Source organism: Phyllobates terribilis, unplaced genomic scaffold (genome assembly GCF_046119375.1).
Source record: "Phyllobates terribilis strain yellow unplaced genomic scaffold, ASM4611937v1 Scaffold_10__3_contigs__length_209671492, whole genome shotgun sequence".
NCBI lineage: Eukaryota > Metazoa > Chordata > Amphibia > Anura > Dendrobatidae > Phyllobates > Phyllobates terribilis.
In genome coordinates, this window is record NW_027362770.1 from 189,504,180 (window position 1) to 189,521,187 (window position 17,008).

Here is a 17,008-nt window from a genome sequence, read left to right on the forward strand (position 1 = left end):
TGGGCTGCCCCGGTTAATTGGGCCACCAGGATGCTCACTTTTTGCTCCTCTGTGAGGGGATACACCTGGAAGAGGCTATCCAGCTTTTCTCTAAAGTCATGCAGGGTATGTGACTCCCCTGAGTACTGGGGTAGCCAGGCTGCCCCCGGGATATAGGGCATGGTGAAAGGCATGACCGCAACGGCGGTGGCGCTGGCGGGGGTTGAAGCGGTGAAGCTCTCCTCCGTATCCGACATCCTTCTCCCCCCTAGTGGACCGTGGCCTACCTTGCGATGATCCTCTTCCGTAGGCCGCGGCTCCGCAGTGGATCGTCAGGGTTGAGGACCTTCCGTCGCGCTCCTGTGACGTCAGCGTCTGCTGGGCTCCTTCCAGGACCTTACGCGACGTCTGGACGTGAGGCGGGGCTTCAGTTCTCGCGCGCTTTTGGAGTCCACGCCCCTCTTCTTCCCGCGCGGCGTCTTCAAGATGGCGTCCAACGGCGGGAAAACTCCACGGAAGGCGGGAAGAAGGCTGAAAATGGCGCCGGATGGCGGGAATCTTCACCGATGGCGGGAAGAAGGCTGAAGATGGCGCCGGATGGCGGGAATCTTCACCACTGGTAAGTTTAAACAGTCTTTTTCAGGCACGCAGTACCCGGTGGTTGCGGGCACGAAATCCTGCCGACTACGCCAAATGTTGACGCGCCCCTGGGCCTGTGTCGCGCTGCGTTGCGCACGCGGGAGCTTACCCGGAGCCGGATCTTTTGAGGGTTGTAGTCTCGTGGCGGTGATCCGGTCCGTGCCCAGGGAGTCAGACTAAGTGGCGCTGTATCAGCGGTAGATGTTGGACGACTACGCCACCCGTTGAGTACAGCTAAGGAGCTGCTGCTGCTGCAGGGCAGACCGCTGAGGCCGGTGGTAGAATTGTGCAGCGTGATAGTATAACCCCCAACGGGAGGGGTATGGCCTCAGGGCAGCCGACGTGGATGATGGGGGTAGCAGGAACCACTCGGAGACGGTACGGTGTAGTTCAGGGTCTTTACTGGTGACAAAGATAGACCCTCCCGGAGTACTGGCTAGCGATTGGGGCCTGGTCAGTCCTTGAGCAGATGGGATCTCCCCTGGCCAGGCGGAGTTGTAGGCCTCCCAAACTAACTGTACTCTTCTGGCTACCTTGCTAGAGGCGGGTATAAGTAGCCCACGTCCCTGAGTGTACCGTGTGGTGCTCACCCGTATGGCCGGTGACTCGGGGCCTTCTAGTAGCTTCCGCTCCACGACGGCGGTGCTGGTCCCATGCGTGTGACCGTACCTTCGGGTTTCTTGGCCAGAGGACCTGGAATCCCCTGCCTGACGGATTCTGCTGCTGGGTAGGAGTTAGTCCCCACAGCCTCGGACTCCGGGTCCGGTAAGAAATCTTCTCAGTCAGGGCGAGCTCTGCAGCTGCCAGCCCCTGACTCCTTGTAACACTGCTCCCACAGAGCTCCTGTTGTTTCTTCCCATAGCTGCTTCTCTTCTCTGTCTCTACTTCTGGCATGGCCCAGGAGCTGGGCCCAGCCGGAGCCACAGCTCCCTGTCAGCCCTCCTGGCTGAACTCTCCCTCTGAACTCCCTAACCCTGCCTCAGCCCCAGGTTTATATAGGGGAAGTTCTTCCCCTCCCAGGACTGGGCAGGAGGTGTGGCATGCATAGGATTCCTGACCAAGAGACCTCCCACCTGCTCTCAGACATAACATTGCTGTTACTGTGGAAACCAGACCCCTGGGGTGCCACAGGGGCCTGGTCAGTCCTTGAGCTGATGGGATCCCCTTTGGCCAGGTGGAGTTGTAGGCCTCCTCAACTAATTGTACTCTTCTGGCTACCTTGCTAGAGCCGGGTAAAGGTAGCCCACGTCCCTGAGTGTACCGTGTGGTGCTCACCCGTATGGCCGGTGACTCGGGGCCTTCTAGTAGCTTCCGCTCCACGACGGCGGTGCTGGTCCCACTCGTGTGACCGAGCCTTCGGGTTTCTGGGCCAGAGAACCTGAAATCCCCTGCCGGTCGGTTTCTGCTGCTGGGTAGGAGTTAGTCCCCACAGCCTCGGACTCCGGGTCCGGTAAGAAATCTTCAATCAGGGCGAGCTCTACAGCTTCCAGCCCTGACCTCCTCTTAGCACGACTCCCACAGAGCTCCTGATCTTTCTTTCCTATTACTGCTTCTCTTCTTCTCTCTACTCTTCTCACTAACCCTGCCTCAGCCCCAGGTTTATATAGGGGAAGTCCTTCCCCTCCCAGGACTGGGCAGGAGGTGTGGCATGCATAGGATTCCTGACCAAGAGACCTCCCACCTGCTCTCAGACATAACATTGCTGTTACTGTGGAAACCAGACCCCTGGGGTGCCACACATGCACCCCATACCATGTGCACCCCATCAAGATAACGGCAAAGTAAAACCTGTTGGACCTATCTAGGCTTGCCCAAGATCGATCTTCCTACAGATCCATCAAGTAGCCCTGGTGTGAGATCGAGCCGAAGGCCATTAAATAGTAATAATAATACATTCTATACATTTAGATCTGCACTGACTTAATCCTGCTCAGCGACACAGAGTACAACCTTCAGCAAAAAAATGTGACGAAACCGGTTGTCAATTGCTACATAAACAATTCTTAGAAATATTTCCAGAAACTCTTCTGAAATGCCACTCTTTTTGAGATTTGTGGGAATCTAAGCCATCAGACTCTCATGAAGTTGTTATAGTCTTTATTTGTAGAGATCTTTAAAATTCTAATTATATAAAATGAGAAACTCTCTATCCCATTACAGACAGAAATATCACCATTCAACTAAATTTTAAGAGTCCATGTCACTTGTGGTCCAGAGAGGAATGAATGGCACATGTTGGTCAAACAGATGAAAGAAGAAAGGAGCCCCTCAGAGGCAAGTTTTCTGTAAGGTACAAAAATAATTAGACTTTGGAGAACTGATTCTCAGAAATCTGATAAAGATAGCCTAGACGTACAGGATGGGCAATGATAGGTAGAAATAATGAAAGTAATAAGGTCAGTAATCTGTGAGCCCTCCGACTCTCTTACCTCCTGGCATTCCCAGCTCTACCTTTGATCAGCCGGGCCGGCACAATGTTACCATTGTGCCCTCCAAAAGAGAAGCCAGGAAAGGGTGGAGGTAAGGAGATTCACACGGCTCCCATCCAACGCTCAAAGGTTACTGACCTTATTACTATCATTGTTTCTACTTATCATTGCCCTTGTCCTTCTAGGCAATGTCTACCAAAAAATATCTAGAGAACAAGTCTTTGGATAAAGGGGCATTTACACGACATGATCATTGTTAATGAGCGTTCCCTGGAACACTTGTTTCATGATAAATGACATCGTGTCGATGGCCGATCAGTGAGCTCAGCAGCTTTGAGTGACTTGTGCCGTCAACGCAAGGAAAGTTCCTGTAATTTGGGGAACCTGTGGGGCAGGGGCGGACACAGACAGAAGAGGGCCTCTGTGAAGAAAACTATATGGGCCCTTTGGAGTCCAATGTTTCTGCTATAACAGGAGTTCCTTGCTGCTTTGGACATAGAAAAGTGCCTCCTTACCTCCTGGGCACCTGTGCAGCTGCACCAAGGATATGTCCACCCCTGCAGAGAGAAATAAAGATGCCTCTAGATACCAAAAAATATTTGGGAACTCTACATAACGACTGCTTTCTACATTTGTGCTGCAAATTCCTTTAGTACGTCTTCCTCTGAGGTAACAAAAGTAGCAATTGTGGTGTCAATCCATAAACTTTCCAACTGTTAAGCAATTTTTTTGCGTAGCTGCCAGAATTAGGGCACAAATTAAATTGCTTATTCTGCAATGTAAATCATATGTTGCATGATAATAAAACATAATATAATTCTTTATCATAACAATTACAATATTACAACATATAACTTTTTTACCTTTAATTTTGCATATTTTTTGTGTTTTTATTAGTGATGAACGAACACTAAAATGCTCGGGTACTCGATGATCGAGTCGAGCAAAATGAAATGGTCGAGTGCTCGGTGCAAGTTACGAGCCCAATGTAAGTCTATGGGAAACTCAAGCATTTTTTCGCCCCCCCCCCCCCCCCCGGCGGTCTGCAGAGGGCCTAAAAATTGCAAAAATCTATGGGAACAGTGCAGAAATGACATGGGAACAGCACGGGGAAGACCCCTGGAAGCATCTCTGACTCCCAGATCACTGCTGTGAATAATGTTGTCAGAGGTATTACGCCACTTTTCCGGACTCACAATAAAACATACAAAAACAAAACCAAAATGGATTTTCCTGGAAAATATGTTAAGGAACATCCTTTCCAGGGTAATGACTTGTATATAAGGCAAAATAAATAACCAAAAAACAAAAATGCTCCTCCACACCTTGGGCTATGTTCACACGTAGCGTTCTTGATGTGTTTTTGCACTTTTGCATTGCTTTCAATGGTGAAAAATACATTCACCAGGAAATGTCATTTTAGCATTTTACTACCTTATCTGGCCATGTGGTGTGTGAGATATTGTAGCGTCGGTGTCCCTGCCTCCTGATAGGCAGGGACGCTGTTCCCCTCACCTCTCCGCTCCGTGCCCGGCGTCTTCCTCCCGCTCTGCTGGCAGCGCGCGCTGCTTCCCGGCCACGGTGCTTAGGGCGCACGCGCGCTCCCCCTCTCTTAAAGGGGCCGCGCGCGCCGTCCTAAGGAGTCCCCGGCCAATGGCCGGAGGACTTCACCATATATAAGGCACCTCCTCCAAAATGGAGGTGCCCGAGCAATGTTGTTGCAAAGCCTTCACTCTGCTTCAGCCCTCAGGTCCCGTTACCAGTTACCTGCCAGTCACCTGTCAGATTCCTGCTTGATACCTGCCTGATATCCGTTTACCTGCTTGCAAGCCTGCGGTCCGACGGTCTGCCTTCCGACACCTGTCAGTCTGTCTATGGACCAGCCTGCCCGCTCACCTGGGAGCGCTCATCTGCTACCTGCCTGCTAGCCTACCTGGAGGCTCCGCCGTCACTTGCCGTGACCACCTGCCTGTCCAGAGACTCTTGTCTGCTCACCTGGGAGCGCTCATCTGCTACCTGCCTGCTAGCCTACCTGGAGGCTCCGCTGTCACTTGCCGTGACCACCTGCCTGTCCAGAGACTCTTGTCTGCTCACCTGGGAGCGCACAACTGCTACCTGCCTGCTAGCCTACCAGGAGGCTCCGCCGTCACTTGCCGTGACCACCTGCCTGTCCAGAGACTCTTGTCTGCTCACCTGGGAGCACTCATCTGCTACCTGCCTGCTAGCCTACCTGGAGGCTCCGCCGTCACTTGCCGAGACCACCTGCTTGTGCAGAGACTCTTGCCTGCTCACCTGGGAGCGCTCACCTGTCACCTGCCTGCTGTCCTTCTACCCAGAGACTGTCCCTGTCACTTGCCGTGAGTACCCGTCCTTCTACCCAGAGACTGTCCCTGTCACTTGCCGTGACTACCTGCCCTTCTACCCAGAGACTGTCCCTGTCACTTGCCGTGACTACCTGCCCTTCTACCCAGAGACTGTCCCTGTCACTTGCCGTGACTACCTGCCCGTCTTCCCTGGGAGCCACCCGCTTCCTTACAAGGATCGCCCCCTTGTATAGTTGCTCAGAGGTTCCGCCTCCCAGACCCGTTACAGATATCATCAGACACCTCGTGTTTCATTTATGAACGAGGGACTCTGAAAGTCACAAACACTATTTTTTTAGGGCCATCAGGTGGCCCTTACTATTCTTAAAGGGCCAGCAATCGGCTATGCTTTGTTGTTCCCATTATTAAAGAGTAGGTCTCCTATACTGTTATTGTATATGCAAGGGCTGCCAAAAATTTGGACGCACCCCCTTTGAAGAGACATACAGGAGGGTCTCAGTAAAAAAAATGTTCCCATTATAAAGGAGCAGGTCTCCTTTAGTGGTAATGCCCATGCAGTGACTGCAAGGGCTGCCAAAATTTGGGAAAGACCCCAATAACAATTTAAAGACAGCTGGGCCACAGTAACAAGTACGACATATTACCATTAGAAAGGAGAGGGTCTGCTATCCAGTTATAGGGTATGCAGTGAGTACAACAGCTGACAAAATTTAGGAAAAACCCCACTAGCTATTTAAAGACACATAGAGCTGCACCTTTATCGGTGTACTATAGAAATGACAAATAAACAAAAATAAGTATCACGTAAATTACTACATATACAGTATACAACATGAAAAAAAATTAAATTAAAAATAAAGCAAAATTAAAATGAAACAAATCGTCATGAAAATAAAAATTGTATATACAACATGGGGAACTGGGTAGGGAAGGAGTCATGGATGGGAAAGAGGAAATAGGATTGGAAATAATAGCAAAAATAGAACCTACCAGAATATAGATAGAAAGTGTATGTAAGGCAAATGCCTAGATGGTGCAGTAGCTGTATTAATAATGAAATGAAGGCGTCAGTGCAAGCTACCTAGGAGATGCCCAAGGGTCCAAGTAGAGGGAGGAGATACATACCTGTGCGGTATAGAGACCAAACAAAGAGGTGTTTAGGTGATAGAACACGGTGTCCACCGTTGGTTCAGAGTAGTCTGGGAGAGGGTGGAACAGTAAAGGTATAAGTAGGCAGTGGGTGGGTGTTAGATTAATAGGGTGGCCAATCATTGGTGGCAGTGGAGTAAATGAGAGCGGTGATGCAAGTCGCGCAGGACCTGCGCGGCCGGAAGTGGCGTCATAGTTACGTTTGCCAGGTCCTGTTTGGTAATAGCCGGTCATGTGACCGGAAATGACGCAAGCAATGCGTTCCACCGGCGTTCTGGTGCGTTCCACCGGATTGTGGAAGCACTATAGTTCCAGTTCTAATGAAAAAGGCTTGAGAAATTGAGAAATGGACCCAGATAAGGATGCAAGAGGGATGGGAATCAGGAGTGGGAACGCCATTAGGGTGGAATCTAAAAGACAAGAACTTAGTATGAGTATATTGCAAGAACAAAAATAGTTTTATGATAATAGACATTCATTAAGCCATCAGACATGAGAAATAGACATTCATTAAGCCCTCTGACTTGAAAAATACTAGCTTTGAATTCAGGGACTGTCAAATAAGCTGTTTGAAGAATGTTCCAATGTTGTCTAATTTTCCTATGGAGTATGAAGGCTATGGGATGGTAGGGGGGGCCACGTTTGACCCCATGGCGGTACCCTGTTTTTGTAGGAAGAAAGTATCCTGAAATAGGAAGAAATTCTTTGTTAGGACCAAGGTTAAGAGATCGATACAAAGGTGACTGACATCAGGAGATGTATGTGAGTTTTCTAGCAAATTTTGGATGCAATGAATACCTTTGTCATGGGGGATAGAAGTATACAGATTATTGACGTCAAGGGTAACCAACAGGGAGTCAGGATTAATCTGTGCAATATCACTGATGATGGTAAGAAAGGCACCCGTATCCAAAATAAAGGATGTGGTTTCCTTGACTAAAGGGGTCAAGATCTTTTCTAAGAAGATTGACAATGGAGATAAAATTGATTCGGTGGAAGCTACGATCAGACGTCCAGGAGGATTCTAAAAATTCTTGTGAATTTTCGGTAGTGTACAAAACACTGGGGTGATAGGGAATTTTTGGGTTAAATACTCACAAGTCTTAAGATCAATTGTCCCTTTAAGGAAATGATATTCTAAGGTCTTGGACATAGAATCCCTAATTGTGGAGGTGGGGTCGTGTGTCAGTTTTTGATACACTGAACTATCCTCCAACTATCGTTTGAGCTCGTCGAGATAGGAGGACTTGTTCATGACGACTATCGCCCCACCCTTGTCCACCGGTTTGATAATGATGGAAGGGTCTGTTTCCAGTGTTTTTGCACCTGTCTATCCAAAGAGGATAGATTGTGGTGGTAACGTATCCGACCCAACTCAATATCAGACTGTAGTTTTTGAAAAGCTTGATTGATGAAGTAGATAAAAGTCTCTGCCGCATGACAGTATTGCGGGGGGCAGTATGTGCTCTTATTTTTCAATCCCAGACTAGCCGCCGTGATTTTGGCCAAGTCTGTTGCCAATGGGATGGTGTTCCCAATGGCCCCCTGTGTGAAGTGTGCCTTAAGTCTAATTGTTCGATAAAATCTCTGTAGTTCCATGTCTAACCCAAAGGTATTACATTTATTGGTGGGACAAAAGGATAAACCTTTTTGTAATACTGATAGTTCAGCTATACTAAGTGACCGCGAGGAGATGTAAACAACCAATGGGGTCGTATCTGGGAGCGTGTTACTCTGACAAAGTTTCTGTCGCCTCTTATTAGTCCCGCCTCTTCTCCTGTTGTTCTTCTTGCGATAACCTAAAAAATGAGTGGATGTTGAGGGTTGATCCCGTCTGTCCATCTCTGAACCAGAGGAGGACAGGTCGGTAGAGGAGCGGCCGAGGTATTCAGGGCCCCGTCTTGTAGTAGAGAAATCGCGCCATTTATAAACCCGGTCTCTTTGATAGTCTTCTGTGTCGCAGATGAATTTAAGTCTCTACCTATTTTCAGTATTCCGTCGGTGTTGTTCGATGGTTTGGTTGACCTTGTCATTCAAAGAGTTGAATTCCTCTGTTGAGATTGTGGATGATAGTTGGGATTTGATGCTGGAAATCTGCTCCTTGGAAGAAACGATTTCTTTCTGTAGGGATTCAAGTCATTAAATCAAATGAACATTTGTTCAGAATGTGTTCAAATTTAGTACAATACTCTTCTTGGTCGCTAAAGAGCGTAGGGCGTAATGGGACCCTAAGTCCACATGGAATACGTTGGACACGAATATATTCAGGAAGTGTAGCACAATGTAATTCAATATTGGTGAGCTGGCGTAATTCCTTTTCCCAATCCCTTCCTCTCGTTTCCTTGGGTGGTATCTTCAGGAAGTCACACGATAAGTTAGACTGGGAGATGATGTTGGAGGTTTCCTCAGCATTGTAGAAGAAGGTGCTGGAGGTCATGACACACCAGGGTGCTGGTATATAGAGACCAGAAGTAGAAAGAAAAACTACCGCACTCCTGGAGTGTGGAAGGTGCCAAGGTAGGGTTCAAGCCCGTAGCTATACCAATAAATAACCTTGCACTCAAATGACTTATTGATTTTTTTGCAATTTGTATTTAATGTAAATAGGATGTAAACTTGTATAATGTAAGAGCCCATTCCTATCGGTGGGTTTCACGTATAGCTCAGATGAAAGGTGACCCAATTCATCTTTAATGATGGTCGTATGCAGAAAATTTATAGATTCTTTACTGAAAGTAATGGTGAAACGGAGACCATCCCAAGAGGAATTTAAGGTCTCAAAAAATTCCATGAGGGTCTCAGGAGGCCCACCCCATATGCAAAAAATGTTGTCAATATTGCGTTTCCACGTTATGGAATAAGTCTTGAAGAGAGGATGAGTGTATATCACTTCCTCTTCAAATATGGACATGCATATGCAGTGACTGAAATGGCTGCCAAAAATTTGACGCCACTCCAAAGTCCCTTGCAAGATACGTAGAGGTCGGTGGGCCTCCTGAAAACAATGTTTCCATTATTAGGAAGTGGGTTTCCCATACTGTTTGCCTATGCAGTGAATGCAATGCTGCCAAAAATTTGGAGGCACTCCAATGCCCCTTGCAAGAAACGTAGATATGGTGATATGGTAGTTATGGGGGTGATATGGTGGTGGAGGATGAGGAGAAGGAGGAGGACAAGAGCAAATAGACAAAATAAGGAAGTGTATACCCATGTCTGGGTGTGAAGACAGATGTGCATGGGAATAGAGTTAGACCTCCCAAAAAAAAGACACTGTATTTGAATTTATGTTACGCTGCTATCATTCGGTGGTGTTGAGAAGCCTGGCCCAATCCAGCCCTTGTTCATTTTTATAAGAGTCAGCCTGTCAGCATTTTCAGCTGACAGGTGGATGCGTCTATCAGTTAAATTTCACCAGCATCACTAAAAACCCGCTCTGACAAAATGCTAGCGGCAGGGCAGGCCAGGACCTCCAAGGCGTAGAGAGCCAGTTCATGCCACATGTCCAGCTTGGATACACAATAATTATAAGGCACAGAGGAATCACGGAGGACAATGGTATGGTCGGCAAGGTACTCCCTCACCATCTTCCGAAACTTTTCCCTCCTTGTGAGAGTACCCCGTGCCTCAGGGCCTGTGCGATGGGAAGGTCTGATAAAACTGTCCCAGAAATGTGACAGTGTTCCCCTGCCTCTGCTGGATTGCATTGGGGTCTCTCTCGCCTGTACTCTTTGGTTGTCCAACAAACTGTGACTTCTGCCGCCAGCGTTTTCAGATGGGAATTTTTTAAATAACTCCGCAACAAGGGCCTTCTCATACTGCCCCATTTTATTAGGCCTTTCCTGCACGGGAATAAGAGACAGAAAGTTCTCATTGTAGCGTGGGTCTAGAAGTGTTACCAACCAGTCATGACTATTACCCAAAATTTGGACAACGCGAGGGTGACGGGAAAGGCAGCGTAACATAAACTCAGCCATGTGTGCCAGACTGCTAACAGGCAAGACTTCCGTGTCCTCACCAAGAGGACAACTGACCATGCTGTCCTCCTCATCCTCCTCCTCCCTGTCCTCAGCCCATCCACGCTGAACAAATGGTATGACAGTTGTGCAGGTAGTACCGTCTATAGCGCAGGAAACTAGCTCCTGTTCTTGCTCCTCCTCCTCTTCCTCATTGTCACCCAATCCACGTTGGGATGAGATAAGGCTTGGCTGTGTGTAATCACCCTGTATGGTTCCTTGCTCCATCTCATCATGCGCCGCCTGCAATGCATCCTCTTAGATCAGGGGTGGGCAATTAATTTTGCCAGGGGGCCGCATGAGAAATTGGGATGGTTTTAGAGGGCCGGACTAATATAATTAACTCCGTTCTACCCAATACTGTATATATACATATGCTATCTTTTCATAAACAAACAGTATGTTAAACAATGCAAAGATTTAAAATACAATGAAAATACGGAGGACCTAATTACATCATTATTTAATGATAAGATGTTGAACTGCAACCAGCTTGTGATTGTTCACTTTAGAAAATTGTTAACTTTAACAGTGTTTGGAAAAAACTTGCTATTTTAGGTCAAGATATCATGTTAGTTTTTTTAACGAACGGCATCCCTTTAACTTCGTAAAGAACAGAAAATTAAACATTTCAATAACATGAAAATGTTCAATGAGAGTAATCTAGCCTGTTTTGGGCCTGAACAAGTTCATTGAAGTTAGGTTCAATATCTGAGGTGGATATGCGAAGAACAGCACACAAGTGATCATCACTGAGAGAGGATCTGTATCTGGATTTGTTGAACTTCATCAGTGAGAATGTTTGTTCACATACGTAGGTAGATCCAAAGAGAACCAACATCCTCTGAGCATGCCTCCTTATGTTTGGAAAGTTTTCCTCTTTGAGAGAAGAATAAAACTCCAGCAGTGATACTGATTTAAAAAGCTCTGCCAGTAGATTGTCAGACTGCAGATCAATGAGTTCTAACTGGACATCACTGGGTGCATTATCCACACAGCATGCAAAGGAAGAGGAATTTGTGTGCATTTCACTCTCAACTCCTTTGAAGTCTTCAAATCTTCTGGAAAATTCATCATATAAAGCCGCTAACATGGATGAATACTTGTCGAGGTGATCAGCTGATGGTGTGACTTCTTTCAGTGTTGGCACGTGAGTGAGAATTTTGTCCTTCAATTGGCTAGAAAGAAACTTCAACTTTCTCATGAAAGCTGTCACCAAGCTGAACATTTCATGTGCAAAGAGGCCTTTGCCTTGGAGCTTGCTTTGCTATTTAGCTCATTCATTAGTGTAGTCACATCAATGGCAAAGGCCAGATCTGCCATCCAGTGCTTATCTGAGAACTCTGGGATGTCTTTGCCTTTCATCTTACAAAAATCCTGAATCTCAGCTCTCAGGTCCCATACTCTTTTAAGCACCTTTCCAAGGCTGAGCCATCTCACAGCGGTGTGGTAGCCTATGTCACTATGTTCACTTTCTTGCTCCTCCAACAGTGCAACAAACTGTCTGTGATTCAGCCCTCTTGCCCTGATAAAATTAACTGTCTTAGTTACAACATCAACAACATGGCTGATTTTTAGCACCGACTTGCACAGCACTTCTTGATGAATAATGCAATGCAAAAATATCAATTTCTGTTCTGGGTTTATTTCATTCACTTTATCTTGCATCCGCTTCAAAAGTCCAACGTTTTTCCCTGTCATATTTGGACAGCCATCGGTTATAACACTTACTAATTTGTTCCATTTTAGGCCCAGTTTGTCCATGGATGCATTTACTTCGGTGAACAAATCACTCCCTGTTGTGGTACCTTTCATTAATCGCAAAGCTAACAGCTCTTCGGTCATCTCAAATTTTTTTGTTATTCCGCGTACAAAGATAAGTAACTGGGCGGTATCACGGATATCACAGCTCTCGTCCAGAGCCATGCAAAAAAAAATAAAATCATCAACTTTGTTTTTCAGCTGAAACTCCAAATTCCCCGCAATGTCTTCTACCCGTCTTGTTACGGTTCGTCTGGAGAGGGGCACATTTGAAAATGCTTCTTTTTTCTCAGGACAAATTATCGCTGCAGAGTCCACCAAACATTCTTTGACGAACTCCCCTTCACAGAATGGCTTACTGTTTCTTGCAATTTTGTGGGATATTACAAAGCTTGTCCTGACGGCTGCATCCCTGGATGTGTGGAGCTTTGTAAAAAATCCTTGCTGCCTTTGCAGTTTTGATAGCAAATCTTCAGATGCCCGTGCCTGCTCTGCCTCTGTCAAGTTCTTGTATTTCTCTGCATGTTTAGTCTCATAATGGCGACTTAAATTGTAATCCTTAAACACAGCTATCTGCTCTCCACAAACTAAGCATACAGCTTTACCTTTGGCTTCAGTAAATAAATATTTAGAAGTCCATTCCTTTTTAAAAACTCTGCATTCTGCATCAATCTTCCTTTTTTTAATGTTAGCTGACATATTTAAGGGCTAACTGTGACCCGCAGATGTCAGGGTCTACTCTGGTGCAAGGATGATAAAGCTCACTGCGTCTGCTGGGACTCCTGTGGTTCCTGATGTATCATGAGAACAGGAGTGGTACACACATACCACGTGCTTCCTCCCCTGTCCCCTGCAGCAGCCACTCTGTTCTTCTGACACTCGGGCAGAGAATCGGGACTCCCATTGGAAGAATTGTCTGCCCGAGTGTCAGAAGAACAGAGTGGCTGCTGCAGGGGACAGGGGAGGAAGCACGTGTACTCATCATTCCTCAGGAACCGGAGGAGTCCCGGCAGACGCGGTGAGCTGTGTCCCGCGGCCGGTCACATACAGAAACATTCCCCCCTTCCTTTTCATAACCAGTGTAACACAGCCCAACTCACATGCTCCAGAGACCATACAGTACGCCTGCCCTGCAGGCTCTGGAGCAGCACCAAGGCCCCCACCACAGCCCCCCTATCCCCGCACTGACTTACATAGCCGCTGCTCTGTCAGCGGTGCGCGGGATGAGTCACCGCCTCAGTCCATCCAGGGATCCCAGCTTCAGAGGTTGCGAGCTGCCCCCGCCCCCTAGACCCGCCCCCTAGCGTCAGAGAGGACGCGCCCGGCGTGTCTATCAAGCGCCCGGCGTGTCTCTAAGTCACGGCAGAAGGAAGGAACCGGAGGAGTCCCGGCAGACAAGGTGAGATCATGCATCCTTGCTGATCTGCCGGAGCGCCTCCGCGGGCCGGTCACTGACAGCCGGCGGGCCGCCCCTTGCCCGGGTCTGTCTTAGATTGTGAGCAGAGAGCGTTTCAGAAGACAGAGAAGCAGGATGGTGACGCTAATTATGGCGTCATTGCCACTTACCATCTTGGTGGAGTCCTCAAAGTTTTGGAGGATGGTACATACAGTATGTCTGTCATACATGTCCACTCCTGAGGTCTTATGTGTGGAGTCTGACCTGAATACCGACAGCCTTGTTGATGCTGGTAGTCAACAACTGCCCTCTTCTGCTCACAAATTCTTCCCAACATCTGCAATGTAGAGTTCCAATGCGTGGGGACATCACACACCAGTCTGTGAGCCAGAAACTGCAAATGCAGCTGAAACACGGAAAGGGCGGCGAAAGCTGTAGGTGACTTTCTAAAATGGGCACACACGCAGCGTACTTTGACAAGCAGATCCGGCAGATCCGGGTAGGTTTTGAGAAACCACTGAACCACGAGGTTAAGCACATAGGTCAGGCATGGTATGTGTGTGAGCTTACCTCACTTATATACAATCTCTACTGTATACAAGTGTGTATATATATATATATATATATATATATATATAAATATACAAAAACTATATAACTTCACAATTTTACTGTATAAAATAATAAATAACTAATGATACATTGTAACACTTAGATACAACATATAATTACAGTTTTTTCTTAGCCACTCCCTAAACCAAATCTTCTGTCTCTGTCAAAAATCTCCAGAAAAGCTCTGTTTAGAAAATACATTTTTCTATCCTTCAAAAGCTCAGATAATTGCCTGTTCTTCAGTCTACATTCCATGATGTCACTGTGAGCTGGTCGTCTCACCTGCCTCTGTCCGTCAATTTCGGCCATTTTCCTTTCTAGGGAGAAGTCACAGCTTTGAATTTTTAACTCTTTCTGTGAAGAAATTGACTTTTGAATCATCTGATATGGCTTATAACATATATGAAATCTTCTACGTAGTTCATAGATTTCATTTCGAGGATGGCTCATTGACTTTTGATATTTTTCCTTTTCTGGTTTTACAAATTTAGCTTGATTTATTTTCTTTTCACGATTTTCATGCTTTCTAACAAAATCCAGCAACTGCGCACATTCAAATAAAGAAGTTTTTGTGATGCAATAACTCGAGATACTGGATTTAAAAATTTGAATTTTTGGACAAAAGTTGTTATCATTTGTTGTAATTTTCCATTTTTGATGAGACCTTTGTACAACCGTTCAAATATGGACATGAATGTATATGTTCATTCTTTCCTACCAATTCTTAAATTTTGCCGATCATCTATGTCTGGGAAATCCTTTGTGGCACAATAAATCAAATATTTTAATCTGTCAGAATCATTTTTCCATTAATTTGGAGAGTCGTTTTCACAGGGCATTAAAATTAAACGTCTGGCAAATGTGACAGGAGTCCACATTTTAAATAGTTGATTCCTCTCCTCATTGGATAAATCAAACTTATCAGAAAAGCTCTCAAATATCTCTGAATTTCTACAGACATGGATTTTGACATCATATTTTGGCATGATTTTGTATAATTTTAGCAAATTTTTCCTCATTCTAATTTTAAGTTGAGCCTCGGTAGCTACTAAGTTATCTGCTATTTTTAGTGGCCCTTGTACATCAGCTCCTCCTACGTCACTCATGTCTCCTCCCAAATCACCTAATATGTCAGTTTCTCGTATGTCAATCATGACTCCTCCCATGTCAGCTTTTTGTATGTCTGTCTCTTCCTCAGACGAAAGGTCACCTTCAGTTACAGACACGTGTCTTACTTCTTGCTCAATTTCCACATTATAGTCAGAATCAGTATCACCATTTGACACTATTTCTACACAATTGTCCTGCTTAGACTTCTCTAACACAAGACTATTAAATACATCAACCAACTGTAGAATATTTCTAAATTTTTCTTTGTTTCTATGAAAAGATACCAACTTAGGATTTAACTGTAAATTCTCCAATTCACATTCGCTATATAAACTAAGCCACAAAACATCTAAGTCAGTTTCATCAGTAACTTTGAATTTAATCTTACTTTGTTTAGCAAAAGAAGAAATTCTATCCATATTTTGCTTACCTTCAGATTTCTTAGCTTCTGATGATCAGCACGTATTATCCTCAAGTCGTCTGATCTGATCCTTGTAGTACCTCTGGTGCCTTTCAATCCATCTGGAGAATATATAAGACCTCAATCTGTAGGTTATTTCTGATTCTTGTGACAAAGTTAGTGGATTTCCTGACACGTGAACAACAGCTGTGTAGCGTCGGCGTCCCTGCCTCCTGCTAGGCAGGGACGCTGTTCCCCTCACCTCTCCACTCCGTGCCCGGCGTCCTCCTCCCGCTCTGCTGGCAGCGCGCGCTGCTTCCCGGCCACTGTGCTTAGGGCGCGCGCGCACTCCCCCTCTCTTAAAGGGGCCGAGCGCCGTCCTAAGGAGTCCCCGGCCAATGGCCGGAGGACCTCACCATATATAAGGCACCTCCTCCAAAATGGAGGTGCCCGAGCAATGTTGTTGCAAAGCCTTCACTCTGCCTTCACTTGCCGTGACCACCTGCCTGTCCAGAGACTCTTGCCTGCTCACCTGGGAGCGCTCACCTGCTACCTGCCTGCTAGTCTACCTGGAGGCTCCACCGTCACTTGCCGTGACCACCTGCCTGTCCAGAGACTCTCGCCTGCTCACCTGGGAGCACTAACCTGCTACCTGCCTCCTAGCCTACCTGGAGGCTCCGCCGTCACTTGCCGTGACCACCTGCCCGTCCAGAGACTCTCGCCCGCTCACCTGGGAGCGCTCACCAGCCACCTGCCTGCTGTCCTTCTACTCAGAGACTGTCCCTGTCACTTGCCGTGAGTACCCGCCCTTCTACCCAGAGACTGTCCCTGTCACTTGCCGTGACTACCTGCCCTTCTACCCAGAGACTGTCCCTGTCACTTGCCGCGACTACCTGCCCTTCTACCCAGAGACTGTCCCTGTCACTTGCCGTGACTACCTGCCCGTCTTCCCTGGGAGCCACCCGCTTCCTTACAAGGACTGCCCCCTAGTATAGTTGCTCAGAGGTTCCGCCTCCCAGACCCGTTACAGTTTGCTCGGGCCATGGAACCCGGTGGCACCCAAGCTCCCTCGCTCTCGGACCTATGTCATGAACTGTCCCGTCAGAGGTCCCAACAGGAGTCCATCCTGAGCCATCTGCGGAATGTCAACTCTCGCCTGGACACTCTGACTGCTCCACCAGCAACCACCGCTAGTG

The 17,008-nt window shown here is 46.9% G+C and overlaps 2 protein-coding genes across 2 annotated transcripts in view; both read right to left on the bottom strand.

Moving 5' to 3' along the window:
- LOC141164804 (uncharacterized) overlaps positions 1–17,008 on the bottom strand; it is a 366,676-nt gene that overhangs the window by 123,043 nt on the left and 226,625 nt on the right. The gene's annotated exons all lie outside the window — the stretch shown is intronic.
- Positions 11,746–12,993, bottom strand: LOC141164092 (general transcription factor II-I repeat domain-containing protein 2-like). The gene has a single exon (XM_073649245.1). The coding sequence runs from the start codon at positions 12,991–12,993 to the stop codon at positions 11,746–11,748; it is 1,248 nt and encodes a 415-aa protein (XP_073505346.1).

What these genes read in the sequence shown, in the direction of transcription:
- LOC141164092 (XM_073649245.1), bottom strand. Translation starts at nt 12,993, where the DNA reads ATGTCAGCTAACATTAAAAAAAGGAAGATTGATGCAGAATGCAGAGTT.